Source organism: Mustela erminea, chromosome 2 (assembly GCF_009829155.1).
Source record: "Mustela erminea isolate mMusErm1 chromosome 2, mMusErm1.Pri, whole genome shotgun sequence".
In the NCBI taxonomy this organism is placed as follows: Eukaryota; Metazoa; Chordata; class Mammalia; order Carnivora; family Mustelidae; genus Mustela; species Mustela erminea.
The window spans coordinates 56,906,236-56,932,412 of record NC_045615.1 but is presented as its reverse complement, the minus strand read 5'-3'; the positions used below and the strand labels follow the sequence as shown (position 1 = coordinate 56,932,412).

At 35.2% G+C, this 26,177-nt stretch overlaps 1 protein-coding gene across 11 annotated transcripts in view; it reads right to left on the bottom strand.

The window, feature by feature from the left end:
- Nucleotides 1-1,759: 1,759 nt before the first annotated feature.
- RAP1GDS1 (Rap1 GTPase-GDP dissociation stimulator 1) overlaps nt 1,760-26,177 on the bottom strand; it is a 153,997-nt gene continuing 129,579 nt past the window's right edge. For 7 of the 11 annotated variants that reach the window (XM_032332949.1, XM_032332954.1, XM_032332959.1 and 4 more), the window contains 8 exons: nt 22,359-22,502; nt 21,771-21,902; nt 20,161-20,295; nt 19,330-19,455; nt 18,206-18,345; nt 12,735-12,861; nt 8,486-8,614; nt 1,760-3,695 (listed from right to left, as the gene is read on the bottom strand). In XM_032332949.1, coding sequence (XP_032188840.1) covers nt 3,568-3,695; nt 8,486-8,614; nt 12,735-12,861; nt 18,206-18,345; nt 19,330-19,455; nt 20,161-20,295; nt 21,771-21,902; nt 22,359-22,502 — 1,061 coding nt within the window. In that variant the 3' untranslated portion in view covers nt 1,760-3,567. Of the gene's footprint in view, nt 3,696-8,485; nt 8,615-12,734; nt 12,862-18,020; nt 18,086-18,205; nt 18,346-19,329; nt 19,456-20,160; nt 20,296-21,770; nt 21,903-22,358; nt 22,503-26,177 lie in introns of those variants that run through there. The other 4 variants (XM_032332953.1, XM_032332955.1, XM_032332958.1 and 1 more) reach the window with 3 other exon arrangements.

Sequence of the window (26,177 nt, the reverse complement as noted above, 5' to 3'; positions counted from 1 at the left end):
TCTTTGAGTTTCATTAGCTGGGAACCCTTCAGGTGGAAGCGGGATAGGCCATAACATGTCACCAGTATCTCAGTTCCATCCAATCTTACCTTCAACCCTTAGACGTTGCAGTTACCACAAAAAGTCCGGGAAGTAGGGATTATTACACTCATCATATTGATGAGAAAGCAGGCCCAGTTAGTTTAAGTAACTCTGTGATGGTTGCAGCTGGTACGTTAACAGAACCAGGATGTGACCTCCAATCAGACAGTATTTAAAGACTTTAGATTCTTTTCACTAATCACACTTAAAAAGTTTTCACTTTTGTCAGACACATCTATAAAACATCTACCTGTGAAGCTACATGGCATATGTTATGTATTATATGTATGTAAATTAAGAAGGCACATCTGTGAAAAAACCCTCAATTTTCCTGGTTACACCTCTGCGGATTCATCTGAAATATCCTTAAGTGTTCTTTAAGCTGTTGTCTAGCAACAGCTGAATACAAGGGGGGAATACTTACCTAAGTAATTAAGTTTCTTCATCCCTTATATTCAGCAGAATTAGATAAGCTTTCTAATGATATCAAAGAGCATTTCTTTTTGAAATCTTCACATGCAGGGTTCTCAGAACACTTTACACAAGTGGTTATATCTAAGAGCTGCATTTTGGAACTACATCATTTTGGAACTAAAAAATTTTGTCTATATCTCTGATTATCAGATAATATACACAAACCATGTTTTATCAAGCTGAAAACACTGGATTATGGGTCAGCATGTTTTAAAATAATTTTTTATTATGTTAGTCACCATACAGTACTTGGTTAGTTTGTGATGTAGTGTTCCATGATTCATTGCTTCCATCTAACCCCCAGTGCTGCATGCAATCCGTGCCCTCCTTAATACCCATCACTGGGCTAACCCATTCCCCCACTCCCTGTCCTCTGGATCCCTCAGTTTGATTCCAGAGTCCATAGTCTCTCATGGTTCGTCTCCCTGATTCCCACGCCCTTCATTTTCCGATGGGCCAGCATTCAATTGATTTTGCTTTGAGCACAAGGAGGTTTGTCTGCAGGGTGGTTAGCAAAATCCCAAGGAGTGAATGAGATTCCTTCCCAGAAGGGAGGGAAGACATTTTAGTGCATTTCACTGAGACATCTTCTTGTTCTTGGTCTGTTTTTCAGCTATGTTCTAATCCTGACATATAGTGATAATTAAAGCTATGCTGTACAGTTCCTCCCATTCCCTCAGAAAGCATTCATAGTGGGTAGCAAACTAAAGGTGGCCTCTAGAACTCAGATCAAGTAGTGGGATATTCAGTATTGTCTGTAGACTCCCACCTTCTGCCATGGCAGAGCAGGACATCACCTAGTTTGGCAGACCTCTGTCATCATGAGGGCATAGCTTTCTCTGGTTTCTATAGAAAAAGTGATTAGAAATGTACTTTGTTTTTGTTGGAGAGGGGCATTCCTAGTACCTCGATTGCTGGTAGCTGGCCCAGATGATGGCTTCTCTGAAATCTGTAATTTTTGGATACCTCATTCTGAGGTTTTCTGTATGATGATTTTCAATAGGGACCAATCCTATTAAAAAAAAATTCTCCAAAATCAGATAAATATCTAAATCATTTCTCTAACAATCTATCCAGAATGAGTTTAGGGAGTCTGGAAGTTTATAAAAGTGGGAATTCATCAACAAATACGGAGTACCAGCAATGAGCAACCACTGTTCTAGGAGCTGGAAGTAGAAGTAGGATACACAAACCAACCAAATGATGCCACTACAGTTTGATATACTATTTATTTATTTAGTTATTAATATGGACAGCCTATTCAACATTACAGATGTTTTTCAAAACCTATAATAAAATATAGTCCACTATCCAGCCCAGAAGAAGACAATGAACAAGATCATTCTTACAGTAAGTGGAGCATAAGCACTCACAGTAACAGTCCCTTTCCTGGACATCAAAGGGAACAATCAATCGAAGTTTCTTTACCTCCACTGAGGTTTTAATTTTCTTGAGTTATAGCTGTTTCAATCAAAAGTCCGACTTCAGTCACCCCACAGCTTTGTGCAGCATCTCCCACTGGAGAGGAAAGAACTCCTGTTACCCAGGGCAACCCATTCCACTGTCCTGCAGTCCTTCCATATTGGAGCCCATCAGACCTCTCAGCCAGGATTTGTCAAACTTGTGCATGGGGACAAGATATGCAGGTCACAGGGAGCTCTTGATTAATTTACAAAGATTGTGTTTCAAAGTTCTAAAAACCCATTTGGTGATGGTAGTGGCAGTGAAAGGTACACTGTATTTCGCCAAGAGGGTCTTCTCATCTCTGGAGTCTTGGCGTTGTCGCCTTTTCTGGTAGCTTTAAGATCTATTGCAGTTTTCTGTGGCAAGTGGAGGTGGGAAACTAACAGCTACTGGGTATGAGGCCATCTGCAGAGTGAACTGGACTGGCTGCTATGGCTTTTATAACCTGCTTCCTTTCTTCAGTATAGACAAACTTCTTTCTTATTCTTTTTTCTATGTCCTGCTAGTTCTATTTTCTTCATCTTTTTTTCCTATGTCCTGCTAGTTCTAGTGTAAGATTTAAAAGGACTATGACAGAACCTTCTTGCTTTCATTTCAAGCTGAATGATGAAAAACAGCAAAAAAACCCCAAAACCAAAACCAAAACAAAACACCCAACAACCCCACCCTCCAATGAGCTATACTCAATTTCCTCAGTTGAAAACAAATGCCAAGTGAACTTTTGAAAAGAGAAGTGTTGGATAATGCTGATGTCAGAATGTACATAGATCAGATTCTAAAATGTAAGCCCCCAAACCCAAAAAGGATGTTACTTAGTGTAACACAGATTCTTCAACTCCTTAGTTCCATGCTGAAAAACACAAATGATTTCAATGTTAGGCTTCAATGATGACAGCCAATTAAAAATGAAATTAAAAAACCTCAGGGAAGCCCTGCCAAGTTTATGGCAGTTTCAGGAGTCTACATAGTTATGAAGAAGGAGAAACCATTGGGTAAAGAGTGAGAGCACTGGATTTTATTAACTCTAGGTACCATGGGTTTGACATTAGTAGGTAAGACTAATGAATGAGCAGCTATACAGTTTTTTGGTCACTGTGCTTCCCAAGCACCAAAAAAATGGAGCTATTTTTACTATTCAGTTCCAACCTTAGTAAGCTAGACAGATCCTGCTGCATTCTTGTTTGTTTCTAATTTACCAGTACATTATTATGTAGTTTACCAAGTGTGAGGAGCAAGTCATTATGTAGTACCAGGTTTACATCATCATAGGACTACAACATGCACATTCTACTTAATGTAGCTCAAGCAACAGGAATACAAGAGAACAGTTATGGGTGGAGACTTGTTTTTGACAAATTCATGTTCACACTAACTATGGGTTTAGAAATCTTATTGGGCAGGTACCTATAGCAGTTCTTCGATTGGTACTGGAACATTACACGCATGCACAAGTGATATGGAAAAAAATGAAGCAGAAGAGGCAGCTGGATGGAGGACAAAGGGGAAATCAGAGGTGGGATAATGCCATGTATCAGGGAGGGGCTGTTTTCAGCTGTCCACAGTAAGTCTCTGCTCTGTGAGAGAGGCCTGTTGGGCAACACTTTTGTTCTCATGACTGCGAAGTTTGGATACAACATCTAGAAAGGCCAAATCCTGTACTTCCTTGTATAAAGATTCTGGAAGACAAAAAAACCCCAAGGTAATAGATATGCTTCTGTTAAATTGTTCTAATCTTAATATACAATCTATCTAGTATGTATACCCAAAATGTTTATTTGGATGATACCAAGTTATAAAACTAGGGGCAATTCTGGAAAAACTGTAGCAGTCCAGAAATGCTAAAACACTTTTAAAGACAAGTGTTGGACATAGCAGTAGCCTAAAATGTCTTCATTAGAGATGTGTTATAATAAATCAGAGGAACTTTGCTTGCCATATTTATAAATAAATTGTCAAGTTCATAAGTCTAGGTTTGATTAATGAGCTATAATGAAACACTGCTCACTGTATAATCTCAAGTTTCAGTTATATACCCCTTGACCCCATCATCAGTTCAAATATGAAGTCCAATGACTTAAAAAAATCTTAGATTTGTTTGAAAATAATTTTGTGGCAAATGAAGAAGGTTATACTTCATATCCCTTCAACAAATTTCTGTGACAATAGGCTTCCCTTTTTATATCTAAGCTTCCTCTTTCTTGCTTTCTACCTTTCTTTAACCTCAATTATAGGAAAATACAAGGCTCTTAAGACTTGGAGACTGCTATATGAGAAAACATGTCTAGTAAGTTTAATGCAATCAACCTTCGTCAAACTGATACATTTACTTTAATAAGACTATGAGGTCTAAAACTAGAAATGTTGTTAGTAAAAACAGAAAAATGCATCCTAAAATTCAGATCAAATCTCAAGTGACTCTGAATAGTCAAAACAATCTTAAAAAAGAACAAAGTTGGAGGTCTCATACTTTCTAATTTCAAAACCTACTCTACAGCTAATAAAACAGTGTGGTGCTGAAATGAAGACAGACCTGCAGATCAACAGAATAAAAGAGAGAGCCCAGAAATAAACCCTCATATATATAGTCAAAACATTTTTGACAAAGATTTGATATTCAATAAGGAAAGGACAGTTTTTCAACAAATGGTGCTGGTAAAACTGGAGAACCATAAGCCCTTCTATATAAAAATTAAATTAAAAGCTAAAACAGTAAGACTCAAAAACTAAAGGAAAAACATCATGACATTGAATTTAGCAATTGTATCTTGGATATGCATCAAAAACACAGGTAACAAAAGGAAAAACAAATACATTAGACTTCATCAAAATTAGAAGCTTCTGTGTACCAAAGGTTACTATCTAGAGATTGAAAAGGCAACCCCCACAATGGGAGAAAATAAATGAAAATCATATATCCAATAAGGGATTAATATCTCCAAAATATAAGGAACCCTTTCAACTCAACAACAAACTAACCCAATTAAAAAATGGGCAAAGGACTTGAAAAGACATTCTCCAAAGAAGATATACAAGTGGGCTACGAACACATTAAAAGATCCCCTAAATCACTAGTCATGAGGGAAATGCAAATCAAAAGAACAGTAAGACAGCACTTAATTATGATGGCTACTATAGAAGAAAAAATTAACAAACTTTAGAATGTAAGAAACTGCAACCCATGAGCATTGCTGGTGGTAGGAATGAGTATGGTGTACCCACTGTGGAAAATAGTATGGTGACTCCTCAAAAAATTAAAGGTAGCCATTACTGTATGATCCAGCAATTCCACTTCTATATATACCCAAAATAATTCAAAGCAGGAACTGAAAAAATACTTCTGCACCCGCATTTTCATAGTGGCATTATTTATAATAACCCAAAGGTCCATTGATGGATGAATGGATAAACAAAATGTGATATATACATACAATGGGACATTATTCAGCCTTAAGAAGGAATGAAATTCTTACATAGGCTAGTATATGGATGAACCCTGGAGACCTTATAGTAAGTGAAATAAGCCACATAAAAAAGAGTATTATATGATTCCACTTACATGAAGTACCTAAAGTAATCAAATTAATAGAGACAGAATGGTGGTTGCCAAAAGCTGGGGAAATAGGTAATTGGGGAGTTATTTTTTAAAGAATACTGAGTTTCAGTTTGAGGGGAAAAAAAGGTGGTCATGGTTGTACAGCAGTGTGAATATACTACTCTGCCACTGAACTACATTTAAAAATGGTTATAACTTTACATAAATTTTACGTATATCACATTAAAAAATGCCTCAGTAATAGTCTCAGCTAGGAAGCAGAAGACACAAAGAAGGGGCAAATGGGAATTTTAGACCTCAAAACTATGGTTAGTGGAGAGGCTCAATAGCAGAATGGAGGGGACAGGAAAATCAGTGAACTTTAAAACAGGACAACAGAAATTACCCAATTTGAACAAGAGAGGAGATAAACTGGGAAAAAAAAAAATGAACAAAAACCTCAGGAGCCTTTGGGATATAACTAAAGATCTCACATTTGTACCATTAGAAGACCTGAAAGGAAGGGAGAAATAGAATGGGGCTGAAAAAGTACCTGAAGAAGAAATATGGTTAAAAAACTTTTCAAATTTAGCAGAAGACACAAGCCTGCCTACTCAAACTTGAAAAAGGATAAACCCAAAGAAATCGATGCCAAGACACATCACAGTCAAGCTTGAAAATTAAAGACCAAAAAAATCTTGAAATGACACCTTACCAAGAGGGGGGAAAAAGAATTGGAAGACTGTGGATTTCTTTTAAGAAACCATAGAGGCCAGAATAAAATGGCACATTTTTTAAGTGTTGGAAAAAAAGAACTGTCAAACCCAGAATTCTCTACCCAAAGAAAACATTTTTCACAAATGACGGGGAGAGAAGTCAAGATATTCTAAAATAACAGAAAACAATTTGTCACTAGCAGACCTAACCCAAAAGAGTGGCTAAAGTAAGTTCTCTGAACAGAAAGGGAATGTTTAAAAAGAGGAGTTTTGGGACATCAGAAAGGAAGAACAACACATAAAACAAAGGTGTAGATAAATACGACTTTTGTTCTCTCGAGTGTTCTGAATTATGTTTGATGGTTGAAAAAAATTGTAACAATGTTTAATGTGGTTCTAAATGTATATATCTGAGAAAATTATAAATGGGGGAGGGTAATGGGAATAAATGCTCAAACAATCAAAAAGAAGTCAGCAACGAGAAAAAGAAAATAAAAAAATGAAATGCAGACTTAGCCATAACATCAGTCATTACATTAAATGTAAATGGTCTAAACACACCAGTTAAAAGAGACTACCAGTGGTTTAAACACATGAATCTAACAAGGTTCTCTCTAAACTTCCAAGTATAATGATAAAGCAGACAAACTCAAAGGGTGGGAAAAGATCCCATGAATGTTATTCAAAAGAAAGTAGAAGCAGCTATATTCATATCAGATAAGGAAGACTTCAGAGGAAAAACATTAACCAGAACAGAGAGGAACATAATGATAGAAGAGTCAATCCACCAGGAATATAATAGCAATCCAAAAGGTATATATATTTGCCAAAAGAGCTGTAAAACATATGAAACAATGGACGCCTGGGTGGCTAAGTTGTTAAGTGTCTGCGTTGAGCTCAGATCATGATCCCGGGGTCCTAAGATCGAGCCTTGCATTGGGCTCCCTGCTCTGCAGGAAGCCTGCTTCTCCCTCTCTCACCCCCCCCACCCCGCTTTTGTTCCCTCTTTAGCTGTGTCACTCTCTGTCAAATAGATAAATAAAATCTTTTAAAAAATAAAAATAAAATTTTAAAAAGGTGAGCAAAACTTACAGAACTAAAAGGAGAAACAGACAAATCCACCATTATTGTTGGAGATGTCAATACACTGTTCTCAACAACTGACAAAACAATTAGAGTATCAAATATTCTCTTTGTTAAGAATATAGCAAACTGGGACACCTGGGTTGCTCAGTGGGTTAAGGCCTCTGCCTTCGGCTCAGGTCATGATCCCACAGTCCTGGGATTGAGCCCCGCGTTGGGCTCTCTGCTCAGCGAGGAGCCTGCTTCTTCCCCTCTCTCTGCCTGCCTCTCTGCCTACTTGTGATCTCTGTCTGTCAAATAAATAAATAAAATCTTAAAAAAAAAAAAAGAATACAGCAAACTCAATTCCACTACCAACAACCAAAAGGATCTAAGTGACATTTTAAGAACACTTCACTCAGTAATAGTAGAATATACCTTCTTTTCAGTATTCATGGAACATATACCAAAATACGCCAATGACTTCTTGAACAAATTCCTTAGCTAATATCACAATATACAAAACCAAAACTTGTTATTTTTTTTTTTATATTGTTTTTAAAAAGATTTTATTTATTCATTTGAGAGAGCAAGAGAGAGCACAAGCAGGGTGAAGGGCCAGAGGGAGACACAGACTCCCTGAGCAGGGAGCTTGATGGGGGACTCAATCCTGGGACTCCAGGATTATGACTTGAGCTGAAGGCAGATGCTTAACTGAGTCACCCAGCGCCTAGACCTTGTACTTTACATAAAATATCTTAGGGCTGATGGAACTTACAGGTATTAATTTTTTAACATTGATTTTTGCCTATTTCCCATATGATATTTTTAAGGTTTTTTTTGAAGAGAGAGATTCTCAAAAGCAGACTCTGCTGAGTGTGGAGCCCCATGCAAGGCTCGATCTCATGACCTGGAGATCACGACCCAAGAGGAAATCAAGAGTTGGACGTTCAACTGACTGAACCCTCCTGTGCCCCATGATACATTTATTATTCTAGTGAGAATCTTCTGGAAATATTTTCAAGTAAAAGTAATCTTGTATCCTTCATAAACTAATTTCTAATGCTTTTAAAAACCAAAGTCACCATTTATTACTATTATATATTTAATGTCAACCATATGTTGATAAATCTCATATAATAGAAGAAATGCTTACCAGACCCCATGAGAGCACAAATCAGGACCATGGAATTATATTTGATTTCAGGAGCACTTCTCTCATCTGCTAGCAGTCTGTGTAAAATCTGTACAAGTTTAGCATTTTCTAGATCTTTCTCAGCAGTGCCTAGAATATGAAACAAAGTATCCGTTATATCCACTGTTTATGAACCTGGTGCAATGTGGCTGAACACTCACTCCTTTTCTAGAACTGACCATATAAAACAAAAGGAACTGATAAATAATGATGACCTAGAGATAGAATATTAAATTCATACCTTGCTAAAATAGAGTTAAATTTCAGCAGATATTATAGTTCAAGCTTAAAATTTAGTATTAAGATATTCCTTTTAATATGAGGAAATTAAAAAATCTTTATTATGGAAAAGGTTAAACATATACAACAGCAGACAATATTATATAATGATACGCTATTTACTATTATCTTAAAAAGTATGGCCAATCTTGTTTCATCCATCTCTAGTTTCATTCACCTACTCTTACCTGTCCCAAATTATCTTGGAGCAAATCCTAAAAAATGACAGTTTCTTCCTTACGTATTTCAGTATGTATTTTTAAGAGAAAAAGACTCTTAATGCAATTCCTATCGAAATCCCAGAGGATTTTCTGTAGAAAATCTGTAAGTTTATACTAACATTTATATGGAAAGCCACCTGTTCTATTTCCTAGAACAAGTAAATAATCTTGATAAAAAAGAAATAAAATGGGAGGAATTCTACCTGATATTAAGGCTCTCCATATAGTAGTTATCAAGACTGTGATATTGGTAGACAGAGATTTGAACAGAGAACCCCAGAAATAGACCTATACATATATGTTCAAATGATTTTTGACAAAGGTACAAAATCAATTCAGTAGGGGAAAGACAAACTCTTCAACAAACAGCATTGGCAATTAGACCTTCACAGCCCTCCCCACAAAATTGCTGACATAAACCACACACTTTATACAGATATTAACTCAAAGCAGATTACAGACTTAAGTGTAAAATGTAAAACTATAAAACTTCTAAAATATATAAAGAATTTTCAACTCAATAGTTAAAAAATTAGAAAATGAGCAAACATTATCCATAGGTATTTCACCAAAGAATATATACAGATGGTAAAAAGTCAGGAATATCTTTTCATATGCTTACCATTAGAAAAATAGAAAAAACATAATGAGATATCCCTACACAGCTATCAGTGGCTACAATAAAAAATAGAGTCAATACCAAATATTTGTTGAGAATGTGGAGAAAACTAGAGCCCTCATACAGTGCTGTTGGGAATGTAAAATGGTACAGCCATTCTGGAAAACAGTTTGACAGTTTCTTTAAAAATTAAACATATAGTTACCATACAACCCAGCAAGTGCACTCCTAGGCATTTATCCAGAAAAATGAAAATTTATGCTCACATAAAAACCTACACATGAATATTTATAGCATTTATTTTTAAAAGCCCCAAAGTGGAATCAGCCCAGATGTTTTTTGACAGGAATGGTCAAACAAACTCTGGTATGTACAAACCATGGAACACTTCAGCAATTAAAAAAAAAAAATTTGATACACAAAGCCAATCAGATGACTGTTAAGGAAATTAAGGAAGACAATCCCAAAAGGTCACATACCATATGATTCCATATATGTATATGTGTATATATATATATATATTCCATATATGTATATGTATATATATGGAATCATATGGTATGTGACCTTTGGGATTATATATTTATATATATATATTTGGGATATATATATACACACACACACACGTATATACATATATATACATACATATTTTATATATATATGTATGTATGGAATCATATGGTATGTGACCTTTTGGGATTATATATTATATATATATATATAATATATATATACACATACACATATGTGTGTGTATATATTTTATATATATATATATGGAATCATATGGTATGTGACCTTTTGGGATTATATATTTATATATATATATATTTGGGATATATATATATATATATATATATGGGATATATATATATATATATATACACACACACACACACACACATATATGTGTGTGTGTGTGTATATAACATTTTAGAAAAGAAGGGCAGATTAGTGGTTTCCAGGGATGAGAATAGGTAAGGGGCAGGAGAAGGAGGGAGGTGACCAGTATGGTTATAAATGGAGGGATCCCTATGGTGCTAAACTACTCAGTATCTTGACTATGGTGGCTGATACACAAACCTACATATCCCAAAAATGAAAACAAGTAAAACTAGGAAATCTGAATAAGACTGGTAAATTTTATATCAATAGCTGAAATATTACTTATAGTTTTGCAAAATGTTACCGGTGGGAGAAACTAGGTAAAGTATAAAAGGGATCTCTATTTTTTAAAATGGCATGTGAATCTACAATTATCAAAAAAAAAAAAAAAAAAAAAGTCTTAAAAATGGTGCTTTAATACTATTATCGAGGCACTTGGGTTGGCTCAGTGGGTTAAAGCCTCTGTCTTTGGCTCTGGTCATGATTCCGGAGTCCTAGGATTGAGCCCAGCATTGGGCTCTCTGCTCAGCAGGGAGCCTGCTTCCCTGCCTCTCTCTCTCTCTCTCTGCCTACTTGTGATCTCTGTCAAATAAATAAATAAAATCTTTTAAATAAAATCTTTTAAAAAAATACTATTATAATACAAAAAACTTATAATTCCTTAATATCAAATATTTTATAACAAAACAAGACTGGAAAAATATGGTTTTCAAGTTGTGTTGTGTATTAAAAAGATAGTATGGGCTTATTTTTATATCTTAAGCCCAAGGAGCCTAGGGTTTGAAACCATAGCTAACAATAAAAAAAAAAAAATATGTTTCAAATTTTATATAGTTGTATGGTAAGGGGACCAGATTGAGGCAAATGTTTAGCTATCAGGAAGCTGATGAAATTACACCTTGTTTGGAAGATACTGGCACAAAACCAGATTCACCCCAGGCTGGGTCATCAAGCATATTCTGAAACTGCCCCATTACTTTAAACCACTTAAAACCAGCCCGTGAACCCAGTTTGGTACAGAATGTCCTCAGACTCCCACCCTCTTATCATAGCTCTCCCCATGATGTCTGAACTTCTAGGCTGACTCTACTCAAACCACGTGTGAGGTCATGGCTAATCCGGGCCCCAAAGTGACCTCCAAAGCATTTCTAACTATAGGCCAAAGTCACTGTGAATCAGCATATATTTTCTTAGAGTCTTTCATCTTTAAAATTCAGAAAAATTTTACATCCTACTAATACCTATGATTTTTAAAAAATTGTTTTAAAATTCAAAACCCTTTAAGACAAAAATGCAAATCTCTCATACCTAAAATCTGAGTAAATGTGAAACTAGAGAAAGATCTACCATGTTTATCTTTTGGCTTCCTGGTACAGAGGTTGGAGGGTCCACTTGCTGCTGTATGAGAATTAAGGACTAAATCATCAGTGGGAATTAAGAAGTCATCAGTTAACAGTGTTTACCTAAATGGCTTTTAACTAGACAGGACAGACCTACTAAGTCTATAGTCCTCCTTTGTGGGGCAGTCTCAGTCTCATCCTTAACCACAGGATGTGTGATTGACTGTCCCCAGCTGACTGGATCAGAGGTTGGTTCCTGGGACAAAGGTTACTATCCGTAAGAGCTAATGCCTATGAACTCCCTTCTCAAGAAGAATTCTGACCAACAGGGATGCTATATGCTAGAAAGATACGAAATGAATTCTTAAACTCTGCTTCTGAGGAGTTTTGAATATAAAACACAGATGAATGACACAGATGGTGAGAATTTAGAATGAGGGCAATGCTATATAGCAACATGGTGACAGAAGGAGATAAGCAAGAGAGAGATTCAGTAGTAGAGATGGAAGAGGTGGTCTGGGTCACTGGAAGGGTAGCATACTCTAAATCTGCTGTTGTATTCTAAATACAGTTTCATTTCTCCCTGACAATATTTTCTTTGTTTATTAAGTGACTATAACTTGAAATAACATTTAAGACTCAAGCTCTAAAAAGAGTCAAGCACTGACCTAAAAATGTTACCAAAAGCAAAGGCTGAGGTGGCAATCTATAGAATGTGATCTCCTATATACTTAGCTATAGGTGCAGACACATGCTGGTAAAATGCTTCTAGTTAAGGTTTTGTTGACTTCTGTTCCACTCCTGTGCTTCATTTCATCCAAGATAAAAATAGGAGAAAATAAGTTTGACACTGGGGTACTTACCCAACTCTAAAGCTGCTATTAGTGCCAAAGCAACAAGGGCTTCATTCTGCATTATTACATGTTCACTAGTTGCCATGGTAACTAGATGCTTGATGCCACCACTCTGTACAATGGTTTTAATTACATCCTGCAATAAATATCACAGAGTTATAAACTTTAATTTTAAACATAAAGAAACTGCATTATAGTCAGTCAATTCATTGTTAAATTGAATGGTTTTCTGACAGTGTCCTGTATGAATCATTACATTTAACCATAATTTTTTTCATCACAGAAGAAAAGGAAAAAGCTTTTAGCTTTAAATAAATTCATCAAAAGATGACAACTTAAATTACCTAAGTGAAAAAGACCACTGCAGTTCATAGCAAGGAATAGAGAGTCCCAGAAGCAACCAGTCAAAAAAATAAGTGTGACTGCCTCAAATGTCGACTTACCACAGGATCAAAAAAAAGAGAGTAAGATTTAGAATAACAACAACAATAACAAAGTTCTTCTTTTCAAATTATTATTACAGCACCAGGCAGTTGTTTTCCAGATGATCAAGGTAAAGTTTCATTTATGTTTTTTAGCTTTTACCCCTTTGTCAGATCTGACAAAACTGGATTACATGTCAAGGGACTTGAGAGGAACTTCAGATTGTCCTTCTCATTTCTCATGGCATCTACAGCTGTCTTCTTCAATGGCGGAGTAGACCTGGGTTCCAGATTGAAAAACACCAGTGCCAACATTGACTAAGCAAACTACTGAACCTCTCTGCATTTCATGACTTTATCTATAATACTGGAATAGTGTTATCATTGGTTTTTGTGATAATTACAAAGTTATTACATGAAAAACCAATGTAAGAATATATGGCAAGGCAAAAGTTAGATTTTTTAAAAATGGCACATTTATTTCTAGTATTCATTTTTGTTTTTATCTCAGTTTTGTTTCCTAAAAACTCTTGGATTAAATGTGATTTAGTAGAAAGTCTCAATTACAGAATTTTTAGAGTAATTTTCTTTGTTCTCACTACTTTTAGTAATTTAAGTGGATATTAAGTAGCCTGCATTAGCTTCAACAGTATAAAACTAACTGTAATTAGAAATATTTTTCAAATTAATTTGCTAAAATGTTTGAAGAGGGGTTTCCGTTATGCTTCTACCTTATATAAATTCTCAAGAAAACAAATTATAGACAGGATCTTTGCTTTGAGCCCAAACGCATTTAGAGATCAAACATTCTAAATCATCTAAATTCAGTCCTAGTACTGAGTTTTTATGGTGGCTATATTCTGGCATTTAAGTAGCCTTTTACCATTACCTCTTTTATTAAGTGAGAGACTGTCTTTTAAAGCCCTTTCTAACAAAAAGAAAGCCTCCCAATGTACTTGGTGGCCACTTTATTTGAAACTTAAAATTTGTAAAGAATTTTATAAAAATCACAAAGGAGCTTCTTGAGTAAAGAAGACAAGAGGGAGGTTCATAGATACATATGCAGTCACTTAATGAAGGTTCTTGGACTGGCATTTCATCCTTTATTTTGTGGTTCACCCCGGAGAGTCCACTGTAGTAGAAGGAGAGGCAGATAATAAATGAAGAAGGAAACTGTGTATCAGAAGTGAGTATCTCCCTATAAGTTCAAGCATAGCTCATTTACCATCTCATTTTATTTGTTTTATTTTTATTTTTATTTTAGAGAGAGAGAGTGCACAAGCAGAGGGAGAAGTACAGAGAGAATCTCAAGCAGGCTCCATGCAGAGTGTAAAGACTGACACGAGGCTTGATCTCACAACTCTGAGATCACGGCCTGAGCCAAAATCAAGAGTCACATGCTTAACTGAGTTATCCAGGAGCCCCTCCATCTCACTTTTTTGAACAGAAAACAGAGTATTGCTTTTTAAAGTGCCTGCTCGCTCTCTCCTCCTACTTCAGTAAATGTTTATTGAATAGCTCCTCTAGGAAGTTGCTTTGCCTGACAAAATGGAAGGTAAAAGACAAATGAAGCCTTGTTCTTGTGCTGTATGACAAAAGAGATTAATACCGACAGCTACCCTCTATAGAGCAACAAGTACACACTGGACATTATACTGGGTAGTTTACAGACCTTAGATATTCTTATCCTCCCAGAAAATCCCCTCATTTAGTTATTAACAGATGAAAAAACTGAAGCTCAGATTAAGTTATGAAATCTGTCCAAAGTTGGTGACGAAGTGGTAAAAAAGTCAAGACTCAAATCTAGGCAGTTTGCTTATCACTTTCTGGTTCCTAATCACTGTGGTCTACGCAAAAGTATATGTACTAAATTCATCACTAGTATCATACATAGCTAGTCACAATGTGCTCTGCAGAGGCTCTATGAATGTATTTTAAAGTTATATTTTAAACTTCAAGAAATTAGGGGGAAAAAAGGATATTAGCACCACTCCACAGAGCAAAGTTCATCTAGAGAATTATAAATAATTTTAACCAATACACATCTAAAATTAACCTAGAGAGTTTAACTTTTCTGAAACCATTTCATTTATTAGACTGGAGAAATATACAGGAAGACATTTTTCTGGGTAATCCTTCTAAGCCCTAAGTGCATCTGCAAAATCTCCAAGAATTTTGGACATACTTTATAATGCTTTACAAAGGTTTAAATGATGTATTTTTTTGCAATCCTATTTCGTAAGGAGTATTCTTATAGAAAGTTAAATTTTGGTACATACACAACTAAGGCAAATTATGTATGTAAGAGTTTCACATATTTAGCTTTTATGGTCAATTTGCCCTTCCTTAATAATTGAGATTATCCAGCTACAAACTTTGCTGAAAACTGTACAATATTGATTACAATGTAATGTTCTGAAGTAGGCTTAAATTCAAGATAATCAGTTGATAACATAGCCACTGAATCACCTAACAAAAACCTTCTCGACTTTGTATCATCAAAGACTACTTCCCAGCACAGGAAATCAGATGTTAGATGTATGAGCGAATGCCAAAATAAATTGTTTCATTAAGTTTTTAGCTTGATAACTGAAGAATGTTTTACCCTTAAAGGAGGAAGGAGAGAGTGCCCTGACAGGAAGCAATTTTTATATTCCTACTGTAGAAGCAAACCGTACTTTTCTGTTTTTGTTGTCTACAATCAGAAGGTCCAGCTAGTTGCTCAAGAGTCCTAGCCTAGGGCACTCTTTCGAGGGAAGATGTGAATTTACCTCTTGGCACAAGCACAGGAATACACTGTATATGGCTGGGATGACTAAGTGAGTGTGAAACCTTGTGAGTCAGTGCAAATTTTTAGAGGGCTGGACTCTAAGTCAGAATTCAGTGTGACTTTAAAAGGAGTAGGATCTTCAAAGTTTAAAAATAACACAAGGAGAGAACTGTAATTCCCAACAGTTGGTTAAGGATCTACAAGAATGTGACTCACTTGTGCCTAGTGTTTAAAAGCTTCTTCCAGAGCAGGATTCTCTGAAGTATGTCCAGTGGAATGTATTTGATAGATGCAACTTGCAGAAACCCATTGTCTGATAGTTTGGGGATCAGTAGAGTAAACAGAGTTAAGGTTTTTTTTAGAGTAGTACTAATGTGTGCTGTGAGTTCCAAAGGCAAGGAAAGGGAATGAACTACTTCCTAACTAATCTGATCATGCAACCTTCTCTCTTTGTGCAGTGTTTTTTAGGGTTATTATTCAATGGAATATATTCTGAGCACTGCTTTGATTCTCAAAAGGTATCACTGATTCTACTTTAATGTTTGTGAAATTTAAAAATAATTTAAGAGTTCTGATCTGGAGCTCACACAAGGAACACGCCTTATGTTCTGATCATTAAAGTATGCAAATCAAGGCTCCTAATGCTGCTTAGGAGCGGTATACACTTAACTGTAGGGAACATATGCAACAAAAAAACAAAAAGCCTGGCCTGCAGGACTGAACTGTAAATATACAGTTACAATGTGACCATGAAGTTAAAATTATCATCGAACTGTATCATTTCAAATTGCTTTTTTGTTACACACACACACACACACACCTAGAAAAGTGCAATGCCCCGTTTCCCTGGTCTTTTCAAAACACCTACATGATGACGATGCTTAATGGGTACTTGAAAGCTTTTATTTTCTGGTGGGGGGAATGGGGTATAGATGAGGGACAGGGAAATCTGTGATAAATATTAACAGAAAAGCCTCAAAACCCTCAAATCTCAATTAATATAGCAAATGAACAGTTTTGGCTCCAAAATTTGGTTAAGAAGTTGTGATGCATTTTCCCAAGGGCATAAGTGAAATGCCCGAAGTTTCACTTTAGAAAACAGGTTACAGAAAAATAAAAGGCATATAATATAGATAATAAATCAGCTGCTAACCTGCTGGCCTGGGTTCCCAACACTGTAATCCTTATAATAGTTTATTTGCTCATTCATGTATTCATTCACTCAACAAACAGGTTAGCAACCACATGTCAGACACATCCTAGGCTGGACACCGCTCTGAGAATGGATTTCCTCCAGCTTTGTGAGTTTAGAGCATCACATACTATCTTGATATCATTTAATTTCTTAGTATCATTAGCTAGCTTGGTCAGTGCCTGGTCCATAGAAGATGTCTGACACTGAGTATAGTGGTAACACCAGCAACATTTACAACGACTCCACTTACTGAGTGCTTTCTAAGTCCCAGGTACCAGTTGAGCACTTTGAGTATGTGATCTCACTGAATCATTCTCACAAAACTTTCAGGTAGATTATTAGTCCAGGTTTAATATACTGAGATACTGGGATGTGAAAGACCTGACCAAGTAAATGGTGGAGATAAAATCTGAACTCAACTGTTTCATTCTAAAGCCTTATGGAATTAACTATTATGGAATAGAACTAAATAAAAGCTCAATCTTCAACTTTTTCAGGGTTGTGGATCACAGGCATCCCTCATTTTACTGTATTTCACTTCACTGTGTTTCACAGATACTGCGTTTTATACAAATTGAAGGTCTGTGCAACCCTGTGTCAAGTAAGTCTATCAGCGCCATTTTCCCAGAAACATTTGCTCACTTTATGTCTGTATCACATGTTGGTAATTCTCACAAAGTTTCAAACTTTTCTCCATTACTCTGTTTGTTATGGTGATCTGTGATCAGTGATGATGACTCTGAAAGCTCACTGAAAATGGTTAGCATTTTTTAGCAATCAAGTATTTTTTAATTAAGGTATCAAATTATTATATTAAACATAATGCTACTGCACACTTAACAGACTACAATATAATGTAAACACAACTTTTATATGCATTAGGAAACCAAAAAATTCATTTGACTCACTTTTTTGCAATTTTCACTTTATCACAGTGGTCTGGAACAGAAACTATGATACCTCTGAGGTCTATCTGTAATATATTTATATATAAATATGTAAAATGCAAGCTTATGATATAGGATCTATGATATGGAATTTCCAAAAAGGCCACTTATATGTTTTTTAATGGACAGCTTTCTCTGGAACTTACTTTTGATTTACTGTGTCGTATGAGGGCAGACAGCAGTCTGTTGGACTCCCCCATCACACCAGCATGATCTTTGGCTTCACACCATTCTACCAAACGCTCCACTAATTTAACATTCTTTCCCAGTTGTTCAGCAGCTTCTGCTATAGGGAAGAAGTCAAACCACAAAGGAAACAATCACTGATAGGCAACCAACTGAAATAACTGGTGAAGATGTAAGACTGTGAAAGAAATTTATACATATATACACACACACACACACACATATATATGTAATTGTATAACACAATGATCTTATTAAGCAAGAACTGCAAATACTCCATATATGATGGACTATTTAGCGTTTTCTACAAAGTTGTGGGCTTTTATACAAAACACAAAAATACAAAACAATGTTATACTCTAATTATTCAGCCTGGTAGTATGTTAGTAGTCTGGCAAACTGTAACAAAGGGTATTAGAAGGACTCTGAGAAATCAATTTAGAGAAAGGTTTAGAATTTAGAAATAAGTAAATAAACACAATTCATTCCAAGGAGTAGTTTTTGTCATTTTCCCCCCTGTAAACAGAAAATGACCTCCCTATTTGCAAAATAAATTTTTAAAAATTTTGACTGTCAGTGTACTGAAATGTGATTTTCAAGACAAGGTAAAAATGGGTACAAAATGGGGTGCCTCAGTGGCTTAAGTCGGTTAAGCATCTGCCTTTGGTCCTGGGATAGAACCCCACGTTAAGCTCCCTGCTCAGCAGGCAGCCTGCTTCTCCCTACCCCTCTGTTGCTCCCCCTGCTTGTGCTCTCTCATTCTCTGTCAAATAAATAAGTATAATCTTTAAAAAAAAAAAGAGGGGGGGAATGAAATGCTGAAACATAAAAACCCCTCAGAACTGCTAATACATCAATGTAAAATCAAGATTATATGTACACTAGAGATGCAATACAATTCCATTTAAAGTCAATTATAACAAGCATGGAAATTAATGAATGGAGCTCTAAAACCAATCTCTCTTTGCCTTTTACTTGCCATTTATCTTTATGGTTATATAATTCTGAAAGCTAAAAACAAGTCCTTTTCAACTAAGACACACTATCATACCAAAAATGTACCTTGCAAAAACATTTCTTTTACCTTGTGCATCTATTAACATTCTTAATGTTCCCAGAAGTTTGAATTGAACTGGAGGCATTTCAGACTTAAGGAATTTCAAAACTGCCTCTGTGACTCCAGCCGATAACATCTTAGCTTTATTTACAACTAGAGAAAGAGAGAAAAAGAGAGACTATGGTTAGAAAGGTGCTAACATTCTTGACTGTAGTCATTCAATTCAATACATATTTATTGTCTTACTATTTTTAAGGCCCCATATTACATTTTTCTATTTAAAAGCAGTCTTTTTACTTTAAGAATAGGACTGGGGGTGGGACAAAATTATTCTATTTGTCTACAGGAGCACAACATATGAAATAGTATGTACTGGCTTTTAAAACCTACCCTCAAAACACTTAAAAATTTATAAAGGAAATCTGAGACCGTGGTCTTATTTACAAAACAGCGTAATTCCTCAACTTTAATAAATGTTTCTTTTTACCTCTGTCCTTGACCCAACTGTGTTAATACAGATGTTCTAGACAATATTAATAAATAATATTGATCTGTTACATGAAACAAGTTGATTTCTTATGGATTGTATCTTCATATAGTCATACTATTTTACCTAATCAGAAATTTATTTTTAGGAAGCAGAATAATAGCTTTAATTATCTCCTGTATTATTTCCCATGATAATGGGATCTCATCACTCAGAGTGTCTTTAATCCAAAGACACATTAAGGCTATTTTTAAGGATTATGTCTGCTTATAGATAGGTCACGATAGGTACACAAATCACATAAAATAAATACCTCCTTAAACAATAGGATCTTACCTCATACACAGTTGCCTACCATTCTTAAGACCTACCTGGAATGGCAAGATTCCTGAGGGCACTTAATGCTGCATGCTGTACAGTTACATTTCCATCTTCTACATGTCTGTCCAGTAAATCCATAAGTTTTTCTACAATTCCATTGTCTACCATGTGGATACAGTTTCCATCTGAATGAAACAAAAAGATTTATTTCTTTCTTCTTTATAATTAATTTAATTAATTTAATTAAATATTTTATAGTAGTGATGCCTATCCATTATCTACAATAGGGAAAATGGAGCTACAAGAAAATAAAATGAATTCCAATTGCTTCTCCTATCAAATTCATAGAGTTTTTTTCTTTTCTGAGTAAGAAGTCATGACAAGAAAAATCTCTAGCATACAGCCTGATAATATATTAGAAGATGAGTAAGTAGAAATCATATGCTTAAAATGTCTACCAGTAGTTTTCACTTATAGTCAACTGTACATGAGTTCTGCCAATGTTACTGTACAACAATATACAGAATGCAGTCACAGCTGATGTTTATTTTTCAATGTCCGAATTTTTGAAACATGTATAAAGCAGAGAGAATATTATAATGAACCACTGTTTATTCCACGTTTAGCTGCAAGTTACCCATATTTTACTATTATTATTAATTACATCATAAGGACTGAATGATCATCCTCAAAAATAAAATGGAATATGACATTCATTATACAGTTACACAGCTAAAAGTGGAATAAAATCAAACTAAAAATAAAAAGTAAGCCCATATTTCCTAGTCACAGTCTAAGAATGAGTTTTTAGACTAAAGAGCAGGAGTTCCAGACTTCAAGATTTTTTTTTTTTTTAAGATTTTTTATTTATTTATTTGATAGACAGAGATGACAAGTAGGCAGAGAGGCAGGCAGAGAGGCAGGCAGAGAGACAGGAGGAAGCAGGCTCTCCAAGGAGCAGAGAGCCCGATGCAGGGCTCGATCCCAGGACCCTGGGATCATGACCTGAGCCGAAGGCAGAGGCTTTAACCCACTGAGCCACCCAGGCGCCCCAGGAGTTCCAGACTTTAGAAATGAAAATGAAGATCCTTGGAGATGTTATAAAACAGATCCTACCCTAAACCAGAGGATTACTGACACTTAAGTTTTAGAGGCACAAAAGTATAAATTAAGGCACAATAACCCTACAAAGAATACTCAGATTATTAAATCAACCACCAGGCAAGAGAGCATATCCTCTCAGATAAGATGCATATTAGAATGAAACCCAAATTTAATGATCTTTGAAGTGCAGAGAACCCAAAGAAGGATTTCATGATCACTGTTCATGATCTTGAAACTACCAGAACTTAGTTAAATTGCACAAAAAATATAATTTGTTAGAAAAATCGCTAAGTAGGGGAGGCCTAGCTGGTTCAGTCAGTAGAGCATGAGAATCTTGATCTCGGGGTAGGGAGTTCAAGCCCCATGCTGGGAAGCAAAGGTTACTTGAAAAAAGAAAAGAAAAGAAAAGTATTTCATCTCTCTAAAAATTAAGGTAGTGGTACACCACATATACTTCTGAACTGTTCCAGTTTTACTACATGTAATGGCAAAGAAAAATTAAAAAATATATATATATAGAACATCCAGTTTATAAAGGACAAAATAACATGCTTACCATTTCTGGCAAAATTTGCAATTGCCAATGCTCCAGCAAGCTGTAGCTGGTGGTTATTTGATGGAATCCAGGACAATACCCTTTGAAACACATTACCTTTTCCTCCTTCAAATAATTTCTGCATGGATTCATCTGGAGGTAAAAGAAACAAACAGATAAGAGGAAAAGAATTAAGAATAACAAATCCATATTCCTATATGACCATCCTACTGGATAACTACAGACTTCACAAATGATAATTCACAGAAGGAAAAGTAATGCTCTTTTTTTAATAATCTTTTAGTAGAGATTGGAAAAAGAGCTGAGGATTTTTCTAGTTTAAGTTCCAAGTAAACTCCTAACTTTCAGCCTTTTTGCTGCCACAGCTCTCCTATGACAGCTCTCTAAGATAACGAAGATAACAAAGACTCCTTTTCCCCAGGTTCATTATCTCTAGTTCTCTCCATGATGCATTTAAGGTTCATCAACAGGATTGCATGAGGCAGGAAAATGAGAAAATGCCTAAGGTATATAGTGTTCATGAAAGAGACAATACATTTTTATAAATATGACAATCATGTTCTTTGACTGTCTTAAATTATAACTCACCTCCAAGAAGTAGTAAAACCATTAGATCTGAAGCAGTTTTGAGCTCAGCAATATCATCCTCTTTGTCACTGTCCACTTTCTGCTGAACAATCTCTAGTAGACATTCTACCAGGCCTGCTTCAACCAGCTGTAACTTAATAGCATCTAAAGAATATGTGAGCAAAATAACCAAAACTTGAGATGAAATAAAAGTTGTTATAAGCAATATATTATAAAGAATTATAATAAAGAAAATGCATGATTTAGATAATACACTTTCAAAGTTTAAGTTTCAAAACAAAGTACACCTTATATACTTCTATTTCATTTTTTTTTACAATGTCTAGCAGCACCTAAACAACTGATTCTCAACTTTGAAGCAAAGTAATAGCACTCCACTGTTAAATAGATATCTATTTTAGATATCATGCATCTATTCTAGATACCATGCTCATGTTTAAAATACTATACAACACCCACACCATTTAAAATAAAACCCATACACCTGTTATACAGAGTTAAAGTATTATCCACTAATGGCATTTGAATAGAAAGTTACTGAAAGGTAAAGAGCTATTAGTAAATTTCAAACTATACCTAAGTATATTTGGATTCATATTTGTATAAATGTGATTTTTTCCAAGGCAGTTAATAAATCTACAAATTTCTGAATTTCAAAACCCATGTTTTTTAAAAGGGCTTCAGATTTTCATTAATTTAAAGTTTTCCCAAGTAATGGATACATGGTGGTCCATTATACTATATTTTCTTTACATCAGCATGGGTTTTAAATTTTCCATATTAAAAGATGAAAGAAAAAAATAACTTTTGAACTTTCTGATGGATAACCAGCAATGTGAAGGTATTTAACAGCAAAATTTACATCCCAATTATATTGTTAGAAATTCTCTTCAGAGCAAGCCCTACTCATATCAGATCGTTTGCACCCCTCATAACTTACATATTTTTTATTACAGAGCTTATTTCATCGCAGATTTTATATTCTATCCATATCTGTCTCCCCCATTACAGTATGTACTATACCTCTTTCATTTTGTATTTTAACCTAAACTCGTTTACCTAAATGCTTTGGGTCTTTTATATAGCACTTAAGATAAATGTAGACAATTACTGAAAGACCTTAGAAACATTTGCTCTATAGAATAATTAAAGTCTTGTTTTTCAGTTGGATTTTATTTTAGTCATTGGTTTCCCTAAGCTGTATATGTACACATCTATAGCAATGGCAGCTTTAGGTTGTTATTTGGGAGAAACAAAGACCTTTTTATAAATGACGTTTTCTTTTAGTCAATATTAAGGTATAAAAATTTAGGTTCCCCCCACTCCCAACACTAGGACCACTGATACTCTTTAGAATATTATCTAAGAATACACAGAATATTCAACCCGGATTTTTTTTTTTTTTTTAAGGTACACTTGCACTGTGCCATGCTGAAAGTAGGGCGTTTCCTTGGTTACAGAATGCTAGGGCTAGAAATGTGTGGTGACTAGAATTGAAAGTCATGAGAAAAAGCCTTAAAATTCTAAAAACCCTGAATTATACAAATCCCAATTTTAATTCTTTGCATACAAGGAAAACTAAAGATGAACCAAAGATGAATACTAAGGATAGTCCAGAAATAAGCTTTCAAAGGTATCATTCAATTCACTGCACAATTATAAAACAGAAGTGAAGGTGGTAAAGGAGGAAACAGATATAAGAAAAACCCTGTTATTTTGACATATTGCAAGAAAGGTTACAGGTAATTCTCTGGTATAAAACTGACTGAAGGTCACAATAAAAATTTCATTTGGCCAAACCACCAAATGAGATGAGAAACAAGTTTTATTCTTTGTTCTTTAATAAGATCTAAAGCATTTAGAAAATTTAAAATGTGTCAAGATTAAAGTTTACAGCTCTCTCACAGTTTGACTGTAATCACGTATACATGTGGGAGGCTTTAAGTAGCCTTACTAAGGAGGATCAGCAAAGCAGTCTGCCAAAGCAGATAACTCAGCACACATTTATCAACACAATTCTGCCCAAGGACATCTATTTTTATAGCCACCATTTGCATATATAGGTAAGTATACATACAGGTGTATCATATATATAAATACATAAACACCTATGTACTTACATATACTTTAAAATCTTTTCTAAATGGTGAAAAAAAATGCCACAAAAGGAATAAAGTACATAATATACGTATTAGTTTAATCAATTACTATGAAGCAAATAACAATGTAACTTCCACCAAGATCAAGAAATTCATTGCCAGCATCCCTGGGAGCCCCTCTGTTCATTCCCATTTCCCATCATGTATTACTTACTCTCTCCACTCCTCTCAAATCACTACCTTGATTTTTATGGTAAACACACTCATAATTTTCCTTACTATTTCACTAAATAAATAAGCATTCCTGAAAACTACAGTTTAATTTTACCTTTTTTGAATTATTATATAAATGGAACCTTACATGTTTTTAGTGTTGGCTTTTCTTTTTTTTTTTAAGATTTTATTTATTTATTTGAAAGAGAGAGAGAACACAAGTAGGCAGAGCAGTAGGCAGAGGGAAAGGGAGAAGCAGGCTCTCCACTGAGCAGGGATCCCAATGCAGGGCTCAATCCCAGGACCCTGGGATCATGATCAGAGCTGAAGGCCCCTGCTCAACTGACTGAGCCACCCAGGTGTCCTGTAGCGTTGGCTTTTTTCTATCAATGTTTTTTTTTTTTTTAAAGATTTTTTATTTTTATTTATTTGACAGAGAGAGATCACAAGTAGGCAGAGAGGCAGGCAGAGAGAGAGAGAGGAGGAAGCAGGCTCCCTGCTGAGCAGAGAGCCCCATGCGGGACTTGATCTCAGGACCCTGAGATCATGGCCTGAGCCGAAGGCAGCGGCCCAACCCACTGAGCCACCCAGGCGCCCTCTATCAATGTTTTTAAGATTCATCTAACTACTGTTAAAGTTGTCTTCATTTCTTTTCCTAAGTATAATTTTTTCCATTATATGAGTCATATATTCATTATTCTGTTGTTAATGGATAGGAGTTGTTTCTAATTTTTCCTTTGTTATAGATAAAGCTAAGAACATTTCTGTAGTGGTTCCTGGTGGACATGTACATGTTTCTGGCTATATTCTAAGAGCAAAATTGCTCAATCACACAGAATACAATCTTGAACTTGTTTTCCAAATTGTACCAATTTACACACCCACCAGCACTTACTGAGTTCCCACCACTCCACACCCTTATCAACATTATTAGACTTTCCAATGGGTATGTAGTGTTCCATTCTGCATCCCCATTACTAATGAGTTAAGCATATTTTCATGTGTTTATTAGCCATTTGGACTTTATCTTTTGTCAAGTGCCTATTTAAATCTTTTATGTTTTCCCTCTGGCTTTCTACATTTTTCTTAATGATCTGTGGGAGTTTTTATAAGTTGTACACATTCTATTGATTATGTGTGTTGTAGATATCTTCTCACACACTGTGGTGCTTTTCACTCTTAATGGTGCTTTTGGTGTCTTTGATTTTCATTAGAAGTTTTAGCCAAATTTATCTATCTTTTCCTTTATAGCCAGAGATTTCTGTGGCCTAAGAAAATTCTTTATAACTCCAAGGCCATAACAATATTCTTCTATCTTACATTTTAAAGGTATGTTTTCTGGTTTTTACTTTCCCATTCAGGTAATTATCTACCTAAACTTTTTAAATACAGTATGAAATATGGGTGTACATAGCGTCTTCATTTGTATTTTTTTCCCATATTCCCAGCACTGTTCATTGAAAAGACTGTTCTTTCTGTACTGTTTTGCACTGACAACTTGTTCTTT